Source organism: Octopus bimaculoides, chromosome 20, assembly GCF_001194135.2.
Source record: "Octopus bimaculoides isolate UCB-OBI-ISO-001 chromosome 20, ASM119413v2, whole genome shotgun sequence".
Classification (NCBI taxonomy): Eukaryota; Metazoa; Mollusca; class Cephalopoda; order Octopoda; family Octopodidae; genus Octopus; species Octopus bimaculoides.
Window position 1 is genome coordinate 24011609 of NC_069000.1, and position 24162 is coordinate 24035770.

At 35.9% G+C, this 24162-nt stretch overlaps 2 protein-coding genes across 8 annotated transcripts in view; one reads left to right on the top strand and one right to left on the bottom strand.

The window, feature by feature from the left end:
• Positions 1-10088, top strand: part of LOC106879447 (uncharacterized) — a 51767-nt gene extending 41679 nt beyond the window's left edge. For 3 of the 4 annotated variants that reach the window (XM_014929002.2, XM_052975218.1, XM_052975215.1), the window contains 5 exons: positions 1213-1365; positions 2852-3013; positions 4813-4914; positions 5523-5688; positions 6315-10088. In XM_014929002.2, coding sequence (XP_014784488.1) covers positions 1213-1365; positions 2852-3013; positions 4813-4914; positions 5523-5688; positions 6315-6598 — 867 coding nt within the window. In that variant the 3' untranslated portion in view covers positions 6599-10088. The remainder of the gene's footprint in view (positions 1-1212; positions 1366-2851; positions 3014-4812; positions 4915-5522; positions 5689-6314) is intronic. The other variant, XM_014929003.2, reaches the window with a different exon arrangement.
• A 1264-nt stretch (positions 10089-11352) lies between these two features.
• The window catches only part of LOC106879446 (MATH and LRR domain-containing protein PFE0570w), a 34830-nt gene continuing 22020 nt past the window's right edge, over positions 11353-24162 (bottom strand). The window contains exons 8-12 of one of the 4 annotated variants that reach the window (XM_014929000.2): positions 21418-21587; positions 19409-20532; positions 17584-18114; positions 12479-12563; positions 11353-11641 (exon numbers count right to left, since the gene is read on the bottom strand). In XM_014929000.2, coding sequence (XP_014784486.1) covers positions 11487-11641; positions 12479-12563; positions 17584-18114; positions 19409-20532; positions 21418-21587 — 2065 coding nt within the window. In that variant the 3' untranslated portion in view covers positions 11353-11486. Of the gene's footprint in view, positions 11642-12478; positions 12564-14401; positions 14774-17583; positions 18115-19408; positions 20533-21417; positions 21588-24162 lie in introns of those variants that run through there. The other 3 variants (XR_001410637.2, XM_014929001.2, XM_052975214.1) reach the window with 3 other exon arrangements.

Sequence of the window (24162 nt, forward strand, 5' to 3'; positions counted from 1 at the left end):
AAATTAAAATTAAATTGAGCTTTATAGATTAAAATATATATAAATGTATATATAATATATATAAATGTATATATAATATATATATATATGTATGTATGTATATATAAATATATATATATGTATGTATGTATGTATATATAATATATATGTATGTATATATATATATATAATGAGGACATTCATAAAATCATGAATCTGAAGTTTCAATCACATTATTTTACTGTTGACATTGGAATTGAACTTACAGCTGTTAGCAATACTAGAAATGTGCAGAAACTATTTTCCTTTGCATTCTTTAAATTTTCTGTAGGCTGTGATGCATAACCAGCCATTTAAATCAAACTGTTCTAACATTTTTTTGTGTATCACTATTCCCAAATGTAAAATGTGAATCTTATAGAATATTGTTAATTTCTAAATATTTCAGCCAGTTAACTGGTTCTTACATTTATTGTTGGAAGCTGTCATAAATTAAAGTAACCTGGATTTCATATTAGTGTTAACTAAAAAACTGTACTCAGTGTATAGCGTGTACGTTACCATCTTTTAAATTCATCCAAATAAATGTCATTTGGCTCATTCTGCACCTGAGCAAGTTTCCTGGCTTTTCTATTTGACATTCAAGAACCATAAGTTTCTGTAATTTCTTCATGTGCTTTACTAAGCAGTTTAAATTATAATTCGAGCAACCCTACCATGCTGGTCATCAAAAAACTCAATTCATGAACGTTGATGATTCTAATACTTTTTTTCAGTCTCTCATACGTTGCTCTTTCTTAACTAGATTTTGGAGTATCATAGCTCATTCTTCCAAGATATTTCCAAATAAGATTGCCATATTGCCTTTACAGGTCTGTAAGAGGAAACAGCTCATCTCACACTGAAAACAGTTAATTTTCAACTGTTGACTGTGAAACTCATCTTAATGAGACCAATGTTATAAGGAATAAAATTTATTACGAAATATCTGAAAATGATTGAAGCCTGCAATTTCACTTACTGTATCATCTACACAAAGTTCCAGGCTCTTTCACAACTGTTGTGTGATCCATGGACTTTAAATTTTTATTATGAGAACTGAATATATTGTAAGAAATTGAGAAGTAGGTCTTATGTTGTACTCCTACATACTCCTTCCTTCTATTTCCTTCACTGATTCAAATTGTTCCTAATAAAGTAGATTTATTGGCTCTTTTCTTTCTTTTCTGGAAGCTTCTTAATGGAGATGTTAGCTACAACAACCATCATGTTGGTTACAAGAAGCTTGCAGAAGTCAAAGAAGAATGTTTGTATGAAGAGTTCATCTCTAAAGCAGCATCCAAGAAAGACAGATGGCTGGAACAAGTGGAGTGGCTCATCAAGAAAGTAAGCAGATATGTTTCTCTTCTAATAGATTACTTTATACAAGGCTGCTGCTTTTATTTATAGGGTACCTCACAAAAGGCGATAAACAGATTACATGTGAGAAGTGGTCCTCCAACTTGTCTTGGAGGTTAGTAACTCTGAATGGAACTGACTTGAATTGTGACACACTTTCTTACACATGCCACCATGAAAAACAGACATCATCATCATTAAACATCCGTTTTCTATGCTGGCCAGACTCCAGTTGTCTCTTGTGGCAAGGTTTCTATGGCTAGATACCCTTCCTAATGTCAACCACTTCATATAAAATGATTTTTATTGTTTTCTATTAAGTTTGGTTTCACTGAGAATGTGGGTGTTCTGTTAGAACAAAATATACTGCAGTAGATACTATGAGAGTAACTCTCATATTGGCTTTTGATGTAAGATGCACTCTTGTTTTTATTGCTAGCGGGAGATAAATCCCCTCCGTTTCCAGTGCTGGTATTAATACTGCCTCTGTCGTTAATATATAATTTTTAAGAAGCTTACTTGCTAATCACAACACCACCACCTGTCCTGGCACTGTTGTTCTTTCTATCACTGGTGAAGAGATGAGTTGCTGCTATCTCTAGTTTTTTTGGTTTCTCTGTTTATATTAGCTAGTTCTTCACAACACCAATTATTATTTGATCCTAGTTTTACAATGATCAAAAGTATTCCTGTTGTGTTCATCCAGTTTTTTGTTATTTTTTGTTTTAGACACAGTGTATCTAATTATCAAATGTCCTTTCTTTAAGACAGTACAGCATTTTCAAGAGAAATAAGCTGTTATTTTTACCAAGTTGAGTAACCGTATGGTGATTCCTTCATTGACTCATAACAGTTATTTTGTCTTTAAATAAATTCTGTCAAACAAATAAAAGTAACAAGGAATTTCACAAGAAAAGTGTGTCTCTCATTTGTGAACAAAGATCTTTACAAGAAGACAATAGTGTTGAGAGAAGAGCATATGTAAGCAATACAGATCCTAATAGAAAGTGCTTTAGTATGTCTCACATAAGAAAAGGACATCCACATCCATCAATTAAAACACAGCCTCTCACAAGATCAGTTAGGAATTGTTACAAGACCATCACGAGAAGTAAAGGAGGGATTTAGTAAAGCCTGTATGCCTTGTTAGAATGTTGATAATTTTACTTAAATAATTGATAACATGAGGCTATTGTTCAGCCTTAAGATTAAACAGACCTTTGATCAAAGACATTCTATCTATGATCATTGTATCATTTTACAGGTATGCAATACTACATTTAAAGTTTGTAGGAAATTTGGCTTCTATTTATAACAGTTCAATCAACTTCATGGAGGCAGTTTTGGGTTGTCAATGTATTTGTTTCATTGATTAGAATATTTATGTGTGTGAAACTGAATATTATAATGTAATGTCTTTTTGAGTAACTAAATATATAATTTGTATTTTTATTATCCTTGTTTTCTTCTACAGTTGGATATAACCATTTTGATTGCCCGAGGTAAAGTTGATGAAGAACTAAAAGCAATGCTGGATGGACACCACATTTTGGTTTTTGACAATGTTGCACATACTACAATGAGAGCACTAGCTTATAATACAGAGCCTGTTGTTTATATTTTGGATGCCACAATGGTATAATAAATTAATGTCTTTGAACTGAAAATAAACAAACTGCATGTGTGTGTATAAGAATGAGTTGCAATACTGAGGAAGAGAGAAGGTGGTAAGCTCACAGAATCGTCAGCACGCTGGGCAAAATGTTCAGCAGCATTTCGTCCATCTTTATGTTGAGTTCAAATTCCACCAAGGTCAACTTTGCTTTTCATCCTTTCAGAGTTGATAAAATAAGTACCAATTGAGCACTAGAATCGATGTAATTGTTTCATCTCATGCCAAAATTTGAAATTATTATTGAAAGAAACAAATACAAATTACCATAATATCTACACTGACTTATAAAGAGCAACTGTAATATTTTATTCTGTTTCACTAGTATTGAGTTAAGGAAGTGTGATTGAATCAGCTGAATATCTTGATTTTCCAACTGGTGTTGTTTTCATGTCTTGCTGAGTTTTATTCATTATTTCTCGTGCTATACTCACATACCCTTACAACAATATGCTCATATTAATCAATGGAGTTCTATTCAATATGCATTCTATCATCCTTATATATATATATATATTTTCTCTTTAGTATTTAGATATTAACTTACAATTGTTAAAGCTCCATCTCGGTCATATTCATTCCAGATACGAGAACAGCTTTTCTGAGATGCAGTAATAAAATTAAGTGTTGACACATCCAGCAGAGTGAATAAATAGTTATTCTATGTAAAGCATAATGTTAATGAACATAGCAGGTTTTAATGATTTTCTGTGAAAGTCTACCATTTAAATTCTTTAGTGATGTTTGGTGCAAACATGGCTGTGTGGTTAACAAGTTTATTTCTCAACCATGTAATCTCTGGTTCAGTCCCACTGTGTGACATCTTGGGTTTCTTCTACTATAGTACCAGGATAACCAAAGCCTTAGAATAGATTTCGTAAACAGACACCTCTTGTGTGTGTGTGTGTGTGTGTGTATATATATATTATATATATATATATATATATGCACACACGTGTGTGTATACCCTTGCCTCAATAGCACATGATGGCCGTAAACAAGGATCACCCTCATACATGAAAATCATATCTGAGCCATAGTAAATATTACCTTACTTGGAAATGGGTGAGGGTCTGCGGTAGGAAAGTATCTGGCCAATGCAAGCATGAAAAAGTGGACATTAAATGGTGCTACCTGTTTTGTCATTCAAATGGTCAATAGTTGCATGAGACAATAGCACCAATATGGCCATAGTCCAATGACTGAAACCAGTAGAAAAAAATATGTAAATCTACAAAAACGCCCAATCACTCATGTTAGTTAAGAAAACAAAGGATCTTTAAAAGAGATACAATAAAATAATAAAACTTAAATCTCCATCATTGAAGTGATAAATTGAGATGTTAGTATTGGATAAAATACCTTGTGGTATTTGTTCCAGGTTTCAGCACTCAGTTCAAGTCTCAGTGAGGTCAATTTTGCCTTACCTCCTTTGGGGGTCAATAAAAAGAGTACTCGTCTAGGGTGAAATATTTAGAGGGCTGGAGAAAATGTCTCATCTTTTTGAACTGTGTTCCAAGTTCAAATTCTGTCTCCTATCACACCAGCCTCCTTGTGGAGAGAAATGGGCAACATGTTTTAGTTACATCAATAAAAAATAATCTGACCCCACACAAAGTAGGATAAATACAAAGATACAAAATGAGAAAATTCATGAACCCTTTTTTGTAAGGAGAAAAGGATTCAGGTAATTAAATCATATTGCTATATAAATGTGGGGATTTAGATATGCAGCATTTTATTTCATTATTCATTTTTGCCAGGAAAATACAATATCAGGTGTAACTGTGAAAATCCTGAATTCCGTTCTGCAGAAAAATACAAAAACCTTTTTGATTCTTCGGTCAAACCAGTCTGAAGTTCAGGTAAGTCTTTGGTTTTTGTTGTTAATGAATGGTTTACAATCACAAAAGAGAGAGGTGGGACTCCACTATTCACTTAACAATGTGTGTTCCAGTTCATTTAACAAAACCACCTTAATATCATTCTCAGGCAGAATCAGTGCTACACTGTGTGATGAAGTATTGGTATTGGAATTATTGCATATTTCCTGATATTTGTTCCCATTTTAATTGTTCGTGATATGAACCTTTTAGCATTTAAACTGGCCATATCCAGTCAGAATAGTCTACTTGTTTTGTGTTCAAACCAGCTCTCTCACATCTACTCTGCAATTTCATTCTAAAAATAAATAATCCTCAAAATCTCAAGGCTATAAGATTATGTAGATTAAATCAAAACAATGTCACAGAAGAAATCTTATATTTGACTGAAAAATACTAAACGGTTTTCACCAGACTGTCACTCTAAACAAGTGTTCAGTGCAACAGTTTTGTTTCACTATGAACTAAGAACATAAAGGAGACTAACTAGATACATGAAGCAGTTTGCTTGATGCTGAAACACTTTTACTTAATCGCTGTAATAACCACAATACTATGACTACATAATGGTTTGTTTCCTCTCTTCACAGCAGACTTTAATATTGTGCCACGCCACATGTGCTGGTCTTGATGTGTTGGAACAAGAATTCTGGTTGTGTTGTCACCGTGTTTCAAGTGTATTAAGTCATAGTAAATTCCTTGCCGGACAAGGCATGACTGAGCTATGGATTGCAGAATACCTTGAAGCTAAATCAGGTCAGTTCATATGATTTCTATTATAATGTGAGGTAAAGTAGGCTAAGTTGCAAATGATGATTTATGTAAGGATAGTTGCAATGGCAAGTAATTAGGTTAAAGTTTCTGAGTGTACAGAATTATAAGTTGAGGCTCAAAAAGAACATGCCCCACACTAACAACAGTCTCTACAGAAGTATAAAGAATTGCCAGCCTTCCCTTCAGGCAAATACACATACATGTATATAGTTCACTGCTATATATATATATATATATATAGCAGAGATGTGTAACAAATACCTCATGGATATATAGTGCTAAGTTTGAAGTTCCTGCAGGTGTTGCAGCAGCAATGACAGCACTGAGCTCTTGTGTAAACTTTTACATAATCACCTGACCTGCTGAAAAGTAAGACAAATGTTTCTATCAGTTGTCATTTGACATTCTCTGTAGTCAAACCATTTATGCCAGTCTGAAATCATGTTGCAGGAAGTCGTTTCACCTTTTGACTCATGGGTTGATAAGTACCAGTGTGTTATTAAGATTTATTTTTAGTTACTAAACAGGGGTTGTATTCAGTTATATTCACAGAGAAAAATCGAGCAAATCAATCTTGTTAAAGCTTTTTACTTTGGTTTTGTTAACAGATGCATTGAAGCAACAGTACAGTGGAACATCTAACATTGAAGATTTGTATCAGGCAGAAATTCTCTCTAAGCTTGCAGACAGTTTCCGAAATTATCAAGTTAGAGTTCAGCTGAATTCTGGTTTGCTAAATTCAGAAATTCTATCAGAGGCTCACTGGAGAGGTTCGCCACTTTCCAAGTATCACATACTTGATGACTTCCACAGTAAAATTCATGGTTGGAAGAGAGCTGTTCAGTTAGTCTGCATCTTGCTGCACACAGATGCACATATCATTCTGTGCTAATGGTTTAGGTGCCCTACCAGCGATACATCATATTTGATTTTCTTTTTTTGTTTGAGGAGATGAGCAGAAACATTTGACTGTTGAATTAAATACACTTCACTATTTATTGAGTTCAAATTCTGCTGGGAATTGATCTAATCTGTCAATCCTTCCGGGCTGACACAAATACATATTAGAGAATGGACTGGTGATGATGTAAGAAACCATTATTGGGAAACCAGTATCAGTAGACAGAATATCATGCGATAGTTTCATGCCTTTAAATCCTGCTGGGTTAACTTTGCTTTTCATCTTTTAAGGGGTCTTGAGCTGGTACTTAAAACAAGTACCAGTTAAGTATTGTAATCAATATAACTGGTCTCTATTCACAAATGTGACTTTGTATCAACATTAACATTAGTACAAAGGTGGATGTAACAAAGCATCAGACTAAATACTATTAGGTATTTAGTTGTAACCCTTTAGGTTTTGGGTTCAAATCTGTTCAGGTCGGTCGTCTGTTTTTCATATTGCAGGAACATCAGGCATAGCTGCCTACTTAAGAAGTTCACTTTGCAGATATGTTCTAGGTTTGATCCACTACACAGCAACGTTTGGCAGGTGTCTTCAGTTATAGCTTCTGGGTCAACCCAAGCTTTGTGAGTAAATTTGAGTATATGGCAATCTGAATATATATATATATATATATAGGTGCAGGCATTGTCAAGTGATTATGAAGTTTGCTTTGCAAGCATCTTGCTTCAGGTTCAATCCCACTATACGGTGTCTCAGGCAAATATCATTGACTGTAGCCTTGGAGAGACTAATGCCTTCTGAGTGGAATTAGATGGAAACTGCAAGGAAGTCTGCATGTATATATATATATATACACACATAAATACTCATTTCCCCATTTCTCTCCTTTTCACTTCAGTTATCTTATCCATCTATCAATCACACCCACCTCTTATCCCCACCACGTATGAACTTTGCTCCACATACTGCCCTTACACATCCTTCACTAGGCCTATATATGAGAAGCTGTATTGGTCCATCCTCATGCTCTGTGGCTACCTTTCCTTCCTCCATCTATTTCCCCACTTGTGATGCTTACCTGTCAACTATTATTCATCACCCCATTCTGCCTCTTTTTCTGTCCTCATCCCCACCTCATCTCCCTGGCCTTATCCCTGCATGACTCCTCACCTTCAACTATTTTCTCTTTCATATTCTCTTCCAATGTACCTCCCATCCATACTCACCATTACTACTGTGTCCCTCTCTTTCTCATTAACCACCAACACTAAACCAGTGCTTTTCCCTTGCTCCTTCAGTACTCCCCTCCCCTAATAGTGAATACTCTTATTCTCTCCACTATTACTGTCACACAAATATAAACCTGTTCCTTTCAACTCTTTGCATAAAATCATTGCAATTTTTCTTACTGTAAGTTGCTGGGAAACCTTAGTGTTGCTGCTGTGATAAAAACACCCAGTATACACAGGAAAGTGGTTGGTGTTAGGAAGGACATTCAGCCATAAACATTTATGCCAAAACAGTCAGAGCATGTGATCCTCTGACTGACACTCTGTTGGTTACGACTATGAGGGTTCCAGTTGATTCAATCAATGAAACAGCCTGCTCATGAAATTAATGTGCAAGTCGCTGAGCACTCCACAGACACATGTACACTTAACATAGTTCTCAGGTATGATACAATGTGATAAGGCCGACCCTTTGAAATATTACCAGCTGAGTGAACTGGAGCAACATGAAATAAAGGTGTCTTGCTCAAAGACACAAAGTGCCACCAGGAATCGAACTCATGACCATGCGATCATGTGTCGAATACCCTAACTACACATCTCTGACTCTAGATGTTCAATTATCAAATCCATGCCAGCATGGAGAATGGACATTAAATGACAATGATATATATGTATATACACACAAATGTGTATGTGAATTTCAATTCTGCATGTCATCATTAGCAGTGATGTGTTTACTTTTTTTCCTTTGAACAAATGTTCCTTAGTTCAGTGGATGTGTAGGCAATAGGAACAATATCTACCCATGAAAAATCTACCACAATTAAGTTTCATCAAACCCATGCTTGCATGGAAAAACAGATGTAAAAATAATAAGGATATATTAGCAAGAAAGCTAATAAACTGGTGTTCTTGAACAAAAATATCCTATCATATTTATACTGCCCATCATTTGTTACGAGTTTCCAACATCCCAGTCACTGGTTCACTATTTACAGTCAAGAGTGATGGGAGTGGCCCTGTACAATTAGGGACACTATCATCATCATCGTTTAACGTCCGCTTTCCATGCTAGCATGGGTTGGACGTTTTGACTGAGGACTGGCGAACCAGATGGTTGCACCAGGCTCCAATCTGATCTGGCAGAGTTTCTACAGCTGGATGCTCTTCCTAATGTCACAGAAGCTTTTTATGTGCCACCGGAATGGAAGCCAGTCAGCTGCTCTGGCAGTGATCACGCTCGGATGATGCTCTTAGTGTTCCACTGGCACGGGTGCCAGTCATTGAATTTGATTTGATTTTGATTTCACTTGCCTCAACAGGTCTTCGCAAGCAGAGTTTAGTGCCCAATGAAGGAAAGGTACACATAAGTGGACTGGCTACATCCCTGGCTTAGGCCACGGGTTATGGTCTCACTTGGCTTGCCGGGTCTTCTCACGCACAGCATATTTACAAAGGTCTCAGTCAGTAGTCATTGCCTCGGTAAGGCCCAATTTTCGAAGGTCGTGCTTCACTACCTCTTCCACAGGTTCCCTCAACCGCTAGGGTGTGGCACTTTTTCACACAGCTATCCTTGTCCGTTCTCACCACATGACCATACCAGCACAGGCGTCTCCCTTGCATGCCACATCTGATGCTTCTTAGACCCAACTTTTCTCCCAAGGTACTTACACTTTGTCGAGTATACGCACTGACATTACACATCCATCAGAGCATACTGGCTTCATTCCTTGTGAGCTTACGCATGTCCTCAGCAGTCACAGCCCATGTTTCACTGCCATGTAGCATAGCTGTTCGTACACATGCATCATACAGTCTGCCTTTTACTCTGAGCAAGAGGCCCTTTGTCAACAGCAGAGGTAAGAGCTCTCTGAACTTTGCCCAGGCTATTCTTTTTCTAGCAGCTACACAGTCACCTAGGTAACGGAAGCTATCAACTACTTCTAGTTTTTCTCCCTGGAATGTGGCGGAAGTTGTTCTCTCCACATTTTCAGTGTTTATTGCGCCTGAGCATCTGCCACATACAAAAACTATCTTCCCAGTTAGCCTTCCTTTGATATTGCTGCATCTCTTATGTGTCCATAGCTTGCACTGGGTACATCTTATAGAATTTCCACCTACGCCTTTTCTACAGATCGAGCAGAGCCATCTACTAGCCTTCCTACTTATTAGGACACTGGTTTTAGTTAGGTTACATATTGTTTGTAAAATGTGAGAAAAATAAAGTCCATTTTTCATAATCTATACAAGTTTCCATTAATTTTTCTCTGGTAAAATGGGAATTATTTTTGTCATTGTTAATATGAACTGTTATTGTTTTTCTTGTTTAATCCCATGTCAACCAACAACCAAATGGATTTAAACAATGATCATTTTGAGTTTTTTTTCCAGATATAGCCTATCTAAGACTATATATCCAATGTGACTTCTTTTTATTTTAAAGAGAATAATGTGTAATTTAGGGGAGATATGGTTGTTATTTTCTGTTAGGTTGAATAACCACATAACAGTTTTTTCTTTGGCTATTGCCCCCAACTATCCCATATTTAACCCTATTGTGCTGTGTTCCTGGTATAGCATAAACATAATCTCTACCAGCCCGATTCCTGTTAAAGTGGTAATGGACAACACATAGAAAAACAAGAGAAATTACTAAAATTAGACAACCTATCATGTTGCAGCTTTATGACTTATTGTTAATGATGCACCCCACGGCTGTTGTTTACTTGTTTTCAATAAAGAAAATGAGAGATTTTGCAATGAAATGAGCGTGTGATGAACCCAACACTTCATCTAGTAAACGAGCTAGGCCTAGACTCTTTGCAGCTGATTATGATATTGATAATATTTATTCTTCAGACAAAGAGTTTACCCTTACACAGGCAATGAGAGTCATTTGGACAATGAAACTGGTGAAAGTGATGAGGAAAGCATAATTTCAGCTGAACAATTATGGTAGTTGAGAGAAAGGCCTACTGTTTATTTTCCTGAATATTTTTGTGATTCTGTCCATTAGTTTGTCTGTAATCATTACTCTTGAGATGTATATGCAACAATTTATTTATTTTTTTTGCTCAGGAGCCCTGGTTTGAGAGGGTTAATCAACTATGAAATTGTAATGGAACCTACTGTTATGTAGAGATGTTGAGTCATGTGACTCCCTCAGTGGCACAATGAATTAATAGCTGTTGCAGGAGCGAGCTTTTTAAACTGACTATGCTCACTAAGGCTGTTCATTGAGGAGGGCGGGGAAAGAAAATCAATACAACCAGCAATACACCTAGTTCAATCAGTTCTTGTTCTCTAGGACATCAAAAACTAAAGAAAACAGTAAAGAAGTGAGATGTGTTGTCAATGGAATATCTGCCTTCATCCCCCCTAAAATGGCATAAATTAGTTTACTGAAATGTCTGTGGTTGGTTATAACAGTAACCCAGATTTGCTCCTGCAAAACTTGATGGAACTTAACAAGAAATATATATATATATAAAATATTGGAACTGTAAATAAATGTTTGGATACAATTTTAATGGAAATTCTGTCCAACAGAGCAAAGTCCATATTTGTTGTGCTGTTATTGTGAGCCATTGACATGTTCAATAGATATCTGTATAATTTACAATAACAAGTTTTTTAAAAAATCAAAAGAAATCTGCTGCTTTTTGTCGCTTCGTAATTCCCTTTTTCTTCTTAGCAACAAGAATTGGTGATGGAGAAGGTTTCAAAATACCTGTTCTTGGCTTCTTTTGGGAGTTGAAAGGTGTTTCAGAGCTAATTGGGGTCTCTGGCAGAAATGCTGAAATCAATGAAAAATGAAAATTTCAAAGTAAATGTTTGCCAAACTAATATCACAAGAGTTGTTACAATCAGCCTTATCTATATCATCAGGTTGGAAAGAAATTACTGTCACATTTCAATATATATATAAAAGAGCTTCTTTGGTCTTAATTTATATATTTCATCATCAAGATAATATTTCTCTTCATTATTGATAATATCATCCCATCTGTTTCGCAAATTGTCAATCCTCTGAGCATAAAATCCTTCAGGTTTCAAAGTAAAGAAACACTCAATACCATTTTGAACCTCTTCACAATTAATAAGCGTTTTCAGGTTCATGTTGTAATGGACCTGAAAAGATGATAGTCAGAAGGTTAATGAGAACGAGGCAAAACTTCCATATTTGGTGTCATAACCCATGACACTAAATATGACCTTCTCCCAAATGACTTGGGCATTATCTTGTAAGAGCAGCGCTTTTTGATTGACAAGGAGAAGGAAACTTTGTAATACACATTTTCTCTTCTTCAATGTATAAAGATTCACACAAAGTTCTAAATATGGGTTGTATGTTGTACAATTCAAATTGTACATGTACATGTGTGTGTACGCATGTTGATCTGTGATTTCATAAATACCATCAGTGCAAAAACAGTGACATTGTTCAAATTTTCCAGTAAACAAAAAGTCCCACACTTCAGTTGCATTTGACAATTGAAGAAGGTTGGCAACAGGAAGAGGCTCTACTTATAGAAAATCTTCCCCAATAAACCTCATTTAACCAATCTCAGCATTGAAAACAAAAAAGGTTGATTCCACTTAGTAATTTTCAAAAAAATCTGAATGCACCAACCTTTGTTTTGATTCATGTCAAAACTGACTGACTTTCTGTCTTGTAAACCAGCATCACTTAGATCTGTTGAGATAATTTTGGGCTTCTATGACATATAAAATAAAAATATATATATTTATATATATATATATATATATATATATATATATATATATATATATATTTATATAAAATTTAGTCAAACTGCATACTTTAAAAAGTTATACAGTTGTACATAGCTAAACGTTCTAACTAAAGACAAAACAGATGACAGATTGGTTCATAATAAGTAACTGTTTTCAGAGCTAAACCAAAATTCATAACCTATGTTCTCTTTTGGAGTCATAGTACCTATTACTAATTTAACAGTATGTATGACTTGATCATACTGAAAATATAATCAAAAACTGAGGAGACACCACCTTGTTCTTTTTATTGTATTAGGTGAAGGCAGAGTTGTGCAATTAAGTTCACTTCACAATCAAGTGGTTTCATGTCCTGTCGCATTGCAAGGCATCTTGGGCAAGTATCTTCTACTAAAGCTGGGCTGACCAAAGCCTTGGGAGTGGATTTGGTAGACAGGAACTGAAAGAAGCCTATCATGTGTATGTGTGCGTCCTTGCCTTGACATTGCATAATGATTGCAAATGAGTGCCACTATCAAACAAGTAGTGTCATGCATTTCCAATCTTTTTGTGAAAATGTGCCTGGCCATTAGGAAATCTTCCTAGTTAGGAAACAGGTGATAGTTGATTTGGCTATGAAAAATCTGCCTCAATAAATTGTATCTGACCCATGCAATCAATAACACTCCTAACAGAGAGGAATCCTGTGTAGTTTAAAAAGCTTGCTTTTCAACCATGTGGCCTCAGGTTCAGTTCCACTGCATGGCAACTTGGGCAAGTGTCTGGGCTAACCAAAGCCTTGTGACTGAATCTGACAGAAAGAAGCCTGTTATATATTTATATGTGTGTATATGTGTGAATGTACACAAGATAACTGCAAATGAAATCACCATCATACAAGCAATGTTGTTCATTTTCAGTCATTCATGGAGTAACATTACCTAGCTTGGAAACAGGGCAAACACCTGGCCATAGAAAATCTACCTCTAAACAAAATCTGTCTGATTCATGCAGCACAGCAAATACATACTGTGTGTGTGCACCCCAACATAATGACATCACTACACATCTTGCATGCATTAGTTTCAAAATTTTTTTATTAATAACTGCATTATTTCCAGGTCAACTGACATCTGACTATTCAAAGACTTGAAAAGTAACTAGCATCGACTTCTCTTCAAAATGGACAAAATTTCACATTGTGGTGTTACTTGCAGTAAAATGACTTAGCCAACAAGGACATTCATGCTGACATGGTTGTTACATTAGGAAATGATGCTCTATCTTTATCAAAAGTGCAAAAATGGACAGCTGAATTTAGGAGAGGAACAGTGAGCCTTGAAGATAACTCGAGGTTTGGATTTCCTACAACTGCCACCACCAAGGAAAACATTGATTTTGTTGACTATAAACCAAAGAGCCAATACTTTTAGCATATCTCTTGAGAGATTTGAGAATATTCTGCACAATGAAATTTTCTGCTTGGTGGGTGCCATGTTTTCTGACACCGAACCAAAAGCACATCATCACTTTGAGCCAGAGACAAAGAAACAATTAATGCAGTGAAAACATCTCTCCTTACCTGCTCCAAAGAAGGCCAAGGTTTTTTCATCTGCTGAGAAGATGATGGCCTCAGTTTTTGGGGATGCAAAGGTAATTGTGTTTATTGACTATCTTCAAAAGGACCACATCATCAAAGGAGACTACTATGCCAACTTGCTGAGACAGTTACAAAAGACTATGAAAACTAAACGCCCATAAAAAGTGATGAAATGGGCCTTGTTTTATCAGGGCAATACTCCCTGCTGTGTGTGACTGTCTTTGAACTGGTTGATCATCCTCCCTATTCTCCTGATTTGGCCCCATCTGATTATCACCTGTTCCCCAACAGGATAAAACACCTGGATAGGAACCAGTATCACAGTGATGATGACATCATATCTGCTGTTGATGACTTTTTTAACGAACAGGATGAAAGCTGCTTCACCAGTAGAGTACAAGCACTGCAACAGCGATGGAAGAAGTGTGTGGACTGCAAGGGGGACTATGTTGAAAAATAAAGTGCATTAGTAGCTTGCTTACCAACCACATGGTTCCAGGTTCATTCCCACTGCATGGCACCTTGGGCAAGTGTCTTCTACTATAGCCTCAGGCCGACCAAAGCCTTGTGAGTGGATATGGTAGACGGAAACTGAAAGAAGCCCGTTGTATATATATGTATGTGTGTGTATATGTTTGTGTGTCTGTGTTTGTCCCCACCAACATCGCTTGACAACCGATGGTGGTGTGTTTACATCCCCGTAACTTAGCGGTTCGGCAAAAGAGACCAATAGAATAAGTACTAGGCTTCCAAAGAATCGAGGTCGATTTGCTCGACTAAAGGCGGTGCTCCAGCATGGCCGCAGTCAAATGACTGAAACAAGTAAAAGAGGATAAAAGAGAATTTGGTCATTTTCCATGAGAGTATCTTAGTCAGCCTATGAACTTTTCAGCTGAATCTCATACACATATTCTTATAATTTGAGTTTTGCAAGATGGAGAAACAATTTATTGCCAGAGTAATCAGCAAGCATTCTGAAATGTTTCCAGCTCTTTAGCTACAATTATTTTTTACTACAAGCATTTCCAGCACTAATTAAAATCACTAACATAACTGGAACTACCTATTACTTCTAGAGAATCATCCACTCAGTTAATTCCTTCCCATTTCCATGTGCACCCTTTCTGCTGTGTATCTGACCTCCTTTCATTTATTTGATTGATTACTTCAAGTACGCAACATTGAGTTTCCCTATTATGTCAAAGTTTAGCATCAAAAACAGCTTTTAATAATAGATCTAGAAAGTATAGATGTCTGGCAGGAGCCCACCTTCTCCTTTACTGGGGTAAGAGAGCAACAGATATTACTGATTTGTATGGATCTGAATAGTCTATCAAACAGTTTAGCCCTAGGTCAAATCTGATTCAGTAAACCTACCACCAAATGCATTACAGTCATTTCATTCATTCATCATCATTCAATGCCCACTTTTCCATGCTTGCACACACAGGATTTCTAGAGTTGATGCACTTCCTGCTGCCAACCTTATCTGCTTCCAAGCAAGGTAATATTTCCCTTTGGACAGATAGAGTTTCTCAGGCAGAAAATGAACATCACTTGTATGAGGGCGACACTCATTTACAACCATTACATGATATCAAGACAAAGAGAGACACAACGGGCTTCTTCCAGTTTCAATTTACTATTGCTCACAAGGCTTTGATCAGCCCACAATTATAGTAGAAAAGATTTGCCTAAAGTGCTGTGCAGTGGGACTGAACCTGAGACCACATGTTTGGGAAGCAAGTTTTTTAACCACACAGCCATGCAATTTGATACCTCTGTAATTATTTCTAAGGTATCACTTTTACCTTTGTAGCAGGTAACTACAATGCTGCTACACCAGTTGGGAATGATTCCCTCAAGGACAACCCGATTAACTAAATGGGTGACTAGGCCATATCCCAAATTGCTTTATCTACTAAGCTACTGTCAATTCAGGTAGATAGTCCCTCGGTTGGGTCCACCTTAGGCAGATTCTCCTTCTCCCATGCATAGCGCCTTTTATAGTGGCACTTCCAGGCCTCTTTCTTTGTAGAATCATTAACTCCAAAGTGTAAATCATCTGTGCGAAAACACTTCTTCCCTAAACTAAATATACCTGTCTCCTAGATTCCATTCTAGCTACCTGATATAGTTCTCCACTACCAGTCCTTTCAGGCCTGTTTCTTCGCTCTAATAAAAAACCTATGTAGTAGAAATAGAAACATTAATTGTAACTTGTTTCAGTCTTTGGACTGTGGCATCACCTTGACGAATTTAGTCAAACAAATTCACCTTGTACTTATTTTTATGTATGGTACTTATTCTATCAGTCTCTGACCAAACCACTAGTTACAGGGATACAAAGAAACCAACACTGGTTGTCAAGCAGTGGGAAATGTTTCCCCACTGCTTAACAACTACAATTCATCTAAATAGCTAAAATTAAAATTATGTACACTCTTGCATAAACACAAATTCAGGACATGTTCACCATGCAAATGACATTTTTTATTAGTTGGCAAATATCAGCATGGATCAGTAAACAGTTTGTACTCAGAAATCATCTACAAGGCCATCAGTTCTTGTTAGATTCAATGGTCCATGTACTTTTAGCTGACAGGATACAACATGTCAAAACACTAGTATCCCAGGCAGAATCCCTTGTACTAATGAATCGAGTGTGTTACAAACACGTATTCATTGTAAAGAAGCTGTTCTCCTGTGATAAACACAACAGCATTTTCATATTTGCATTGGAATCTCCTAGAACTTTTTAAGAATAAATATACAAGTCATCATTTTGATGACTTGCTGTTAAGCATGCAAATGGTTATATATATATATATATATATTTATATGTACACAAATATACACACCCCAATGAGAAAGACCAGTATGATAGTATGATCTGTTAGGAATCAAACCTGTCCTCTTGTGTGCATATGTAAAATACAGAATTTAAAAAAATAAGAGGGAATCAGGAAAAAGTTTCATGTGCACTGTCCCTTCAAAACTATGAACGTGTATATGTACACATGGTTTGCAACCAGAGTACAAAAGAGAGAAAAAAACTACATCAGTGCACGCATACATTTGTCACAGGGAAAATTTTGTGCAAAGCAAAAACTTTTTATGTACACTGACTCCTAAAATTTAGTGGTAACACAAGTATAACACACACTGAGTTTTCTTTAGTATTATAGTATCCAGTCAGATTTACAGTCATTTCTGTATAGAAACATTAGAAGGTTATGTATACTAAATGATAAAAAAAGATAACTGAAAGTGAGACGAAGCTGGAAAACATACCACCATTTTTTCAAGAAAACAAGTGCATATTATGCACAAATAAATACAGTAATTAAAATACCAAAAAGACCATTGCAAAATGTAGGGGAAAAAATAGTAAGACTTACATTTTTCTTTCTTATTGCAGACATTTTAACTTTTGAAACAGCATTCTGGAAAAATGCTGGTGGTGATTCACAAAAGCTTTTAAGGTTTTCTGCCATTTGTGGTGGTTTAGCTGCTTTGGCAGGGTTCACATTTTCAACCTTAGTATTGCTGCTACCATTACCAATGTTGTTATTGTGCTTCTTCTTCTTATTTTTATTGCTCTTATTATTAGGTCCTTTTTTGTTGTTCTCATTATCATTTAAAAGAGCAGGCTCTTTCTTATTGTCCTCATTATTATTAACAGCAGTAGATGACACTTCATTTAAGAGATTATTTTTAGCAACCATATCAAAATAACGATTTAGCTTGTGTTTTATCTTTCTATCTGCAACTACAGTCTGCCGCATCTGCTTGGTATTGACAGTATCTTTCAGCTGGTCATAAACAACGTTCGAATCTGGAGAAGTCTTCAGTCCAGTTGGTAATGGAAATGTCCGTTTTGAGTTTATATTATGTTGCTTCGCCTTCTTATTCTTCTTGTTCTTTTTATCCTGGTTTATAAACAAATGAAATGATATGTGTGTGTGTGTGTGTGTGTGTGTGTGCATGTATACAAATCTATATATATAATAATTAATTGTATCAAAGGGAAATGGAAATTAATAAAAATGTTCACCTCCAAGTGGCCTAGCGTATAAAAGTTTAGTCCAAAGACTAAGAATTACTCATAAGGTACAGTGTATATTAAAATACATAAGAGGAATCCACTTACTGGATTCCTTACACTAGAAAGAACTGCTAGGTTCTAGAACCACAAAATTAGGGATAAAATCCCAAAAGGAACGAAATGAAAAATAAAAACTTTTACCATATCTTTCCTGGACCAAATTGGTTTCTGACTTATTTTAGCAATTTAAAATAATTTGCTCGGTGAAGTCTTTATCAACAGGTACACCCAAGACTCTCTTATGTATTTTAATATACACTGTACCTTATAACATTATATATATATATATATATATATATATACATACACACACACATACACAAACTGCAATTCATCTAAATAGCTAAAATCAAAATTATGTACACTCTTGTATAAACATATATAAGATTCTTCAATGATTTCGACATTACTTCAACTGTGTGATCAACAGAACAACTTATATATTGTACTATATTGTAAAGGATTAAGTATTGTGCACACATTTGTAATTCTCAGGATGACTAACCTCATGCTGTATGACAATGCTGAGGCTCTTGATTTACAGGTATAAACCACTGATGGGCCTTAAGTTTCTGTCTCATAAATTTCACCTATCAAGCTTGGGTAAACACAAAGCAATAAAAGAAGGAACTTGTACAAGGTATTGGGCTACAGAACTGAACAAGGCCTCATGATTGTTGAACCAAGCTTCTTAACCATTTAAAAATGCCTGTATTCTAAAGTACAATAAGCTATAGAATACTGCCACAAAAAGACGACCAATCCATAAAAGTATGACAAAAGCAGATGTAGAAATGATGGCACACAAACTTCAACAATCATCACTACAAAATGCAGATAACAAAGTGCCAATGTGCCTGTTCACTATCTAATATAGGCCAGATCTTCACTGGTACTCTAGGGCGTTAGTCTATCCAGTGAAACTGGATTTGTAAATTTTGGAATCTTAGCTCCATGAACATATACACACATAAAGCCTAAATGGAAACTGACCTCAACAGAGACAGAAATGAGTGAAGACTTCAATATAGATAGGTAGATCAAACCTCAAAGAGATGAGCAGAGATAAATTTTAATGCAGAGAAGCATAGACACACAAACTAATTAAAACAACTAACCTTTTTATTTGCTATTGTCGCCTCTCCATTTTGCTTCTTATTTTTCTTTCTCACCGTCTCTTTCCTAACTGTCTGGTCAACTGAACCACAGATGTCCTCTCTTTTCTCATCATCTTTTTCAAAATCCACCAAGGTAAACCAACTAGAGTTTGACTGAGACGAATTATCAGTGCTGTCAGAGGGTGTTTTTACCTTCTTTCGCTTTTTCTTTCTCTTGCCTGCTGCTACCGTTTTGCTTATCATCTCTATCATCATCTTCATCTTTTTTTCTATCATTTCATCATCCAGCTCTTCATTTTTTCGCTTACATTTACCTGACGAGGGTTTACCATCAGCACTACTGTCAGTATGTTTCTTAGGCTTCCGTGATGGGCCAGCCTGGGCTTCAAGCTGCTGTTGTTGGGAGTTCTTAACCTCTTCATTACCACTGCTGCTGTTGTTGTTGTTGTTGGATGCTTGAACATCTACAATATAACAACCAACTTCATCGCCTTCTATGCTTTTACTTTCCTCTTCACTCTCCTCCTCCTCCTCCATTTTCAGGAATGCCTCTTCAACATCAAATTCTAAACCATCATCACTACCATCCTCTTCTTCATTTTCGTCATCATAATCATTGTCATCATTATCATCTGGTTCTCTATTTATATAGACAGAATCTATTTCATCACTGCCTATCATTCCATCTTTTCCAAGACCCAAAGACTCATCATCATCAAATTCTTCCTCCTCTTCTTCATCATCATTATCATACACATTTTCTCCATCCTCTTCTTCGTCACTTGTACCTTCTTCTTCTTCTTCTTCAACATCCCACATATCTTCCTCCTCTTCTTCTTCAGAATCATAATCATCATCTTCAACTTCATCAGCTTCAAAACTTATAAACTCACAGCCAATGTCCTCATTATCTTCTTCCATACTTTCTCCATCTTCTTCTCCCTCTTCTGTACTCTCTCCATCCTCTTCTTCCCCCTCCTCGGCATTCTCTATGTCTTTCTCCTCCTCCTCCATAGTCTCTTCATCCACTTCTTCCTCATCTGCCACTCTGTCTTTTTTCTTCTTTTGCTCTCCATTACATTTTTCCTGGGCTCGTTCCTTCTTTAAACGTCGTATTTCAAGTTCTGTAATAGAAACTGGGCAGTTAGAGAGTGGAAAGGATACAGCAAGAGGGTGGTTGGAGAGATTGAGAAGAATAGATGAGTGAGAGAGAGAGAGAGAGAGATGCTAGCAGGAAACACATACACATACATCATCGTCATCATCAAAATCTATTGCAGGCAGACGCATCGTTTTAAAATTACAAAACTATAGATACTCTGAGCTGCTTAAGCTATAACATGTACATATACACTCCAGTTGTTAGCAATATAGTTAAGAGACATTTTCTCACCATCTAACTCAGTATATTACTTAACACTATCAGCAGGATATCCCACCTTTGTCAACAAGTTTTCTGAATCACTATGATGATAAAAGAGGAAGTGTAATTTTCGTGTGCACATTCATTTCATTTTATGATTTTAAAATTTATTTCATTTTGTAATTTTCTTAAAATATTTATGTATATTTCCTTGTACCTATTTCACATGCACAAGTTCATTTCAAAATCCGATAATGTGCACAACTTTTCTTTGATGATGTCTTATACTACAATTGTAATGTTATATGTATCCTATGAGGGCTTTATCCTGAATGTTTAACATTTAATAAATATTAGAGTTAGGATTCAAATTCAAACAAGTACACACACACTTTTACATATTCACAATAAAATTTCTGGTGTAATCTCTACTATATCTGAAATATATTTTAAGTGGAAGACATTTAGAAGAATTGACATAAAGACAAATAGATGGGTAAGAAGGGTGGGAGGCTGGATAGAAAGACAAATGGCTGAGTAGATAAATGGAAGGATGAAAGTGATATACATTAACCTAAGCTGTAAGTCCAACTGTGAAAAAACAGGATAATAGATTATAAACAAAATAACTGAACTTCACACTTACTCTTACATTGCTTCTGTGATGGAATTTCTTTTTGCAGTTTCTCATTAAACTCCAAATATCTCCGAGCTGCCTCTTCAATATTCACTTCTTCAATATTGCCTTTTTTATGTTTACTTTTACTTTTCTTCACACTTTTGGAAGAAGGCTTTTTATATTCTAAATCTTTTATTCTGGAAAATGAAAATGGTATTTCAGTGATGTTTTAAAATTACTCTGAATTATAATTATAAATAAATAATAGGGGAAGTCAAAAACTGTCTTTAGGTTGGCCACACTGCCTTCAGCATTTGTGTGCTAAAAGGTAGTACTCTGGTGGTTATGCAACCAAGGTTTGACTGGGGTTGTTCCAGTTTTCGCCAAAGAACAGATATCAGTCATCTGATCTTTTTGGTTTGAAGGTGTGTCAGAGGCAGAAAGTCATTGCAGGCTTTCAGTACAATAGAGGGACAGCACTCTACCACATAGAAGCATGTACGAGTCGATGGAGAAGTTTAAAAACGGCCAGACAGCCATGTAGCTCAAAGAGGGAGCGAGATGCCTTTCAACTTCCACCACTGATGTGAAGATTCAACAAGTTTGAGAGATGGCTCTTGTGAACTTATGAGTGACCATCAATGAGGCGCATACAGTCTAGACCCTCAATCCTTCTGGCTATCACCTCTTTGGATCACTTGAACATTCTTTACAAGGTTGTCAATTTGCCAAAAGAAACACAAGAAACAGTATGTAAATGGCTACACAACCAGCCGAAAATTTTCTCCCATGGAATAAGCAAACTTGTGGACTCCCTGAAGAAGTGCATTGAAAAGCAAACAGAATATGTCAAAAAATGATGTAATTGTTCAATTCCTGCTTTTGTTTTAAGAAATTACAGAAACAAGAGTGAACTTAATTTTTGATTTGTCTTCATGACCACAAGTATTGATTCGAATTCAAAGTAAAACTATTAGGGCGTCAAGTATGAAATTTGTAGAAAAGAAAAAAAGTTTGCTAATGTTTTATAAATACAAGGAATAGTTTTATTTATCAAAGTATGCACCCATATTGTCAATACACTTCTGCCATTTCAGCGGTAGCTTGTCCAGCCCAGAACTGTAAAAGCCTGGCAATCTAGAGTCAATAAAATCTTGGAAGGCCTGTTTTACGGTATCATCAGAATTAAATTTTTTTCTTATCAAAAAGTTATCCAAGTTCTGGAAGAAGTGGTAGTCAGTGGGGACAAGATCAAGTGTGTATGTTGGATGATGGAGAACTTCCAACTCCAACTCCTATAGTTTCGCCAATGTCATTTTTGCAATGTGTGGTCTGGCGTTGTCTTGCAATAAAACTCAGGAGTGAATTTGTTGACTAATCTAGGCTGTTTCTTATTTTGTAAGTTTCTGTATCATTTGGTCCAGTTGGCTGCAGTATACTACAGCTGTGATTGATGAGCTAGGTTTAATGAAATCATAATGAATCACACCTGCGCCAGACCACCAAACACACACCATCAGCTTCTTTTGATGAATTGCTTCTTGGACTGTGTTTTGGTGGCTCGACTTTGTCCAACCATTGAGCTGAACGTTTACGATTGTTGCATCGGATCCATTTCTCATCACGTTACAATTCGATTCCAAAATGATTCATTTTTGTGACAAGAAAGTAGCACAACGCAAGCTTCCAAACATTGCTGTTTCTGATTTTCATTGAGTTCATGTGGAACACACTTATCCAACTTTTCCACTTTACTGATTTGAACTAGGTGAGTCAATATCGTTTGCTTGGTAACACCAAACAACAACAATAATTCACGGGCACTTTGAGATGGATCTGACTCGACGGTGGCTTTCAGTTCGTCATTATCCACCTTTGTTTCTGGTTGACCACATTGCTCATTTGTGAGGTCAAAGTTACAGAACAAAATTTTGCAAACCAATTTAATACTGTCTGCTGTTTAACATTAGAATGAAATACTCCCTCAATATTCCAAGCTGTCTTTTTTTCAAAACTATGAATTTTCGACTTAGCCATTTCTAAACAAAAACAGCAAAAGACGATTTATAAATACTTTATAAAGCGCAAAATGAGTTAGAATAGAGAAATAGATGTGTCAGCATTCTCTCAAAAAATAAAGATTATCAAAATATAATAATAGTGCAAAATGAGCAGCTGTCAAAGTTTACCATATACCTTACTACAAATTTCATGCTTAACGACTTAAAATATCAAGATTTAACATTAATTTAAATTTTATACTATATATTAAATTGATATCTACCTAAAAGCAGAACAATAATGTACAGTACATGCCTATATAATTATTAGTGTGAAGTGTCAAGTACGGGTATGACTATATAGTTAAATAGTTCACTTTGCAATTGAGTGACTTCTGCTTGCATGACAACGCCCGCCCTCATATCATCAATATGACCAAAAAAGCCATTCAAAAGCATGGCTGGGAAGTGCTGCCACACCCACTGTACTCTCCTGATTTGGCACCATTGGATTTCCACCTCTTTCAAATGTTATGCGCAGAGTTTCAGTTTCATTCAATACTGATGCAGAATTGAGAGCTTGGTTGGATCAATTTTTTTGAGTCGAAATCAGGTGATTTCTACCAACGAGGTATTGAAAATTTTGTTGAACGTTGGGAAGAAGTTGTAAACAACAAGGGTGAATACATTATTGATTAATTAGTTGTTATTTTTTATTAAACCTTTTAAAAAATTTAAAATTAAAAAAGCACCGGGAACTTAGTTGCCAACC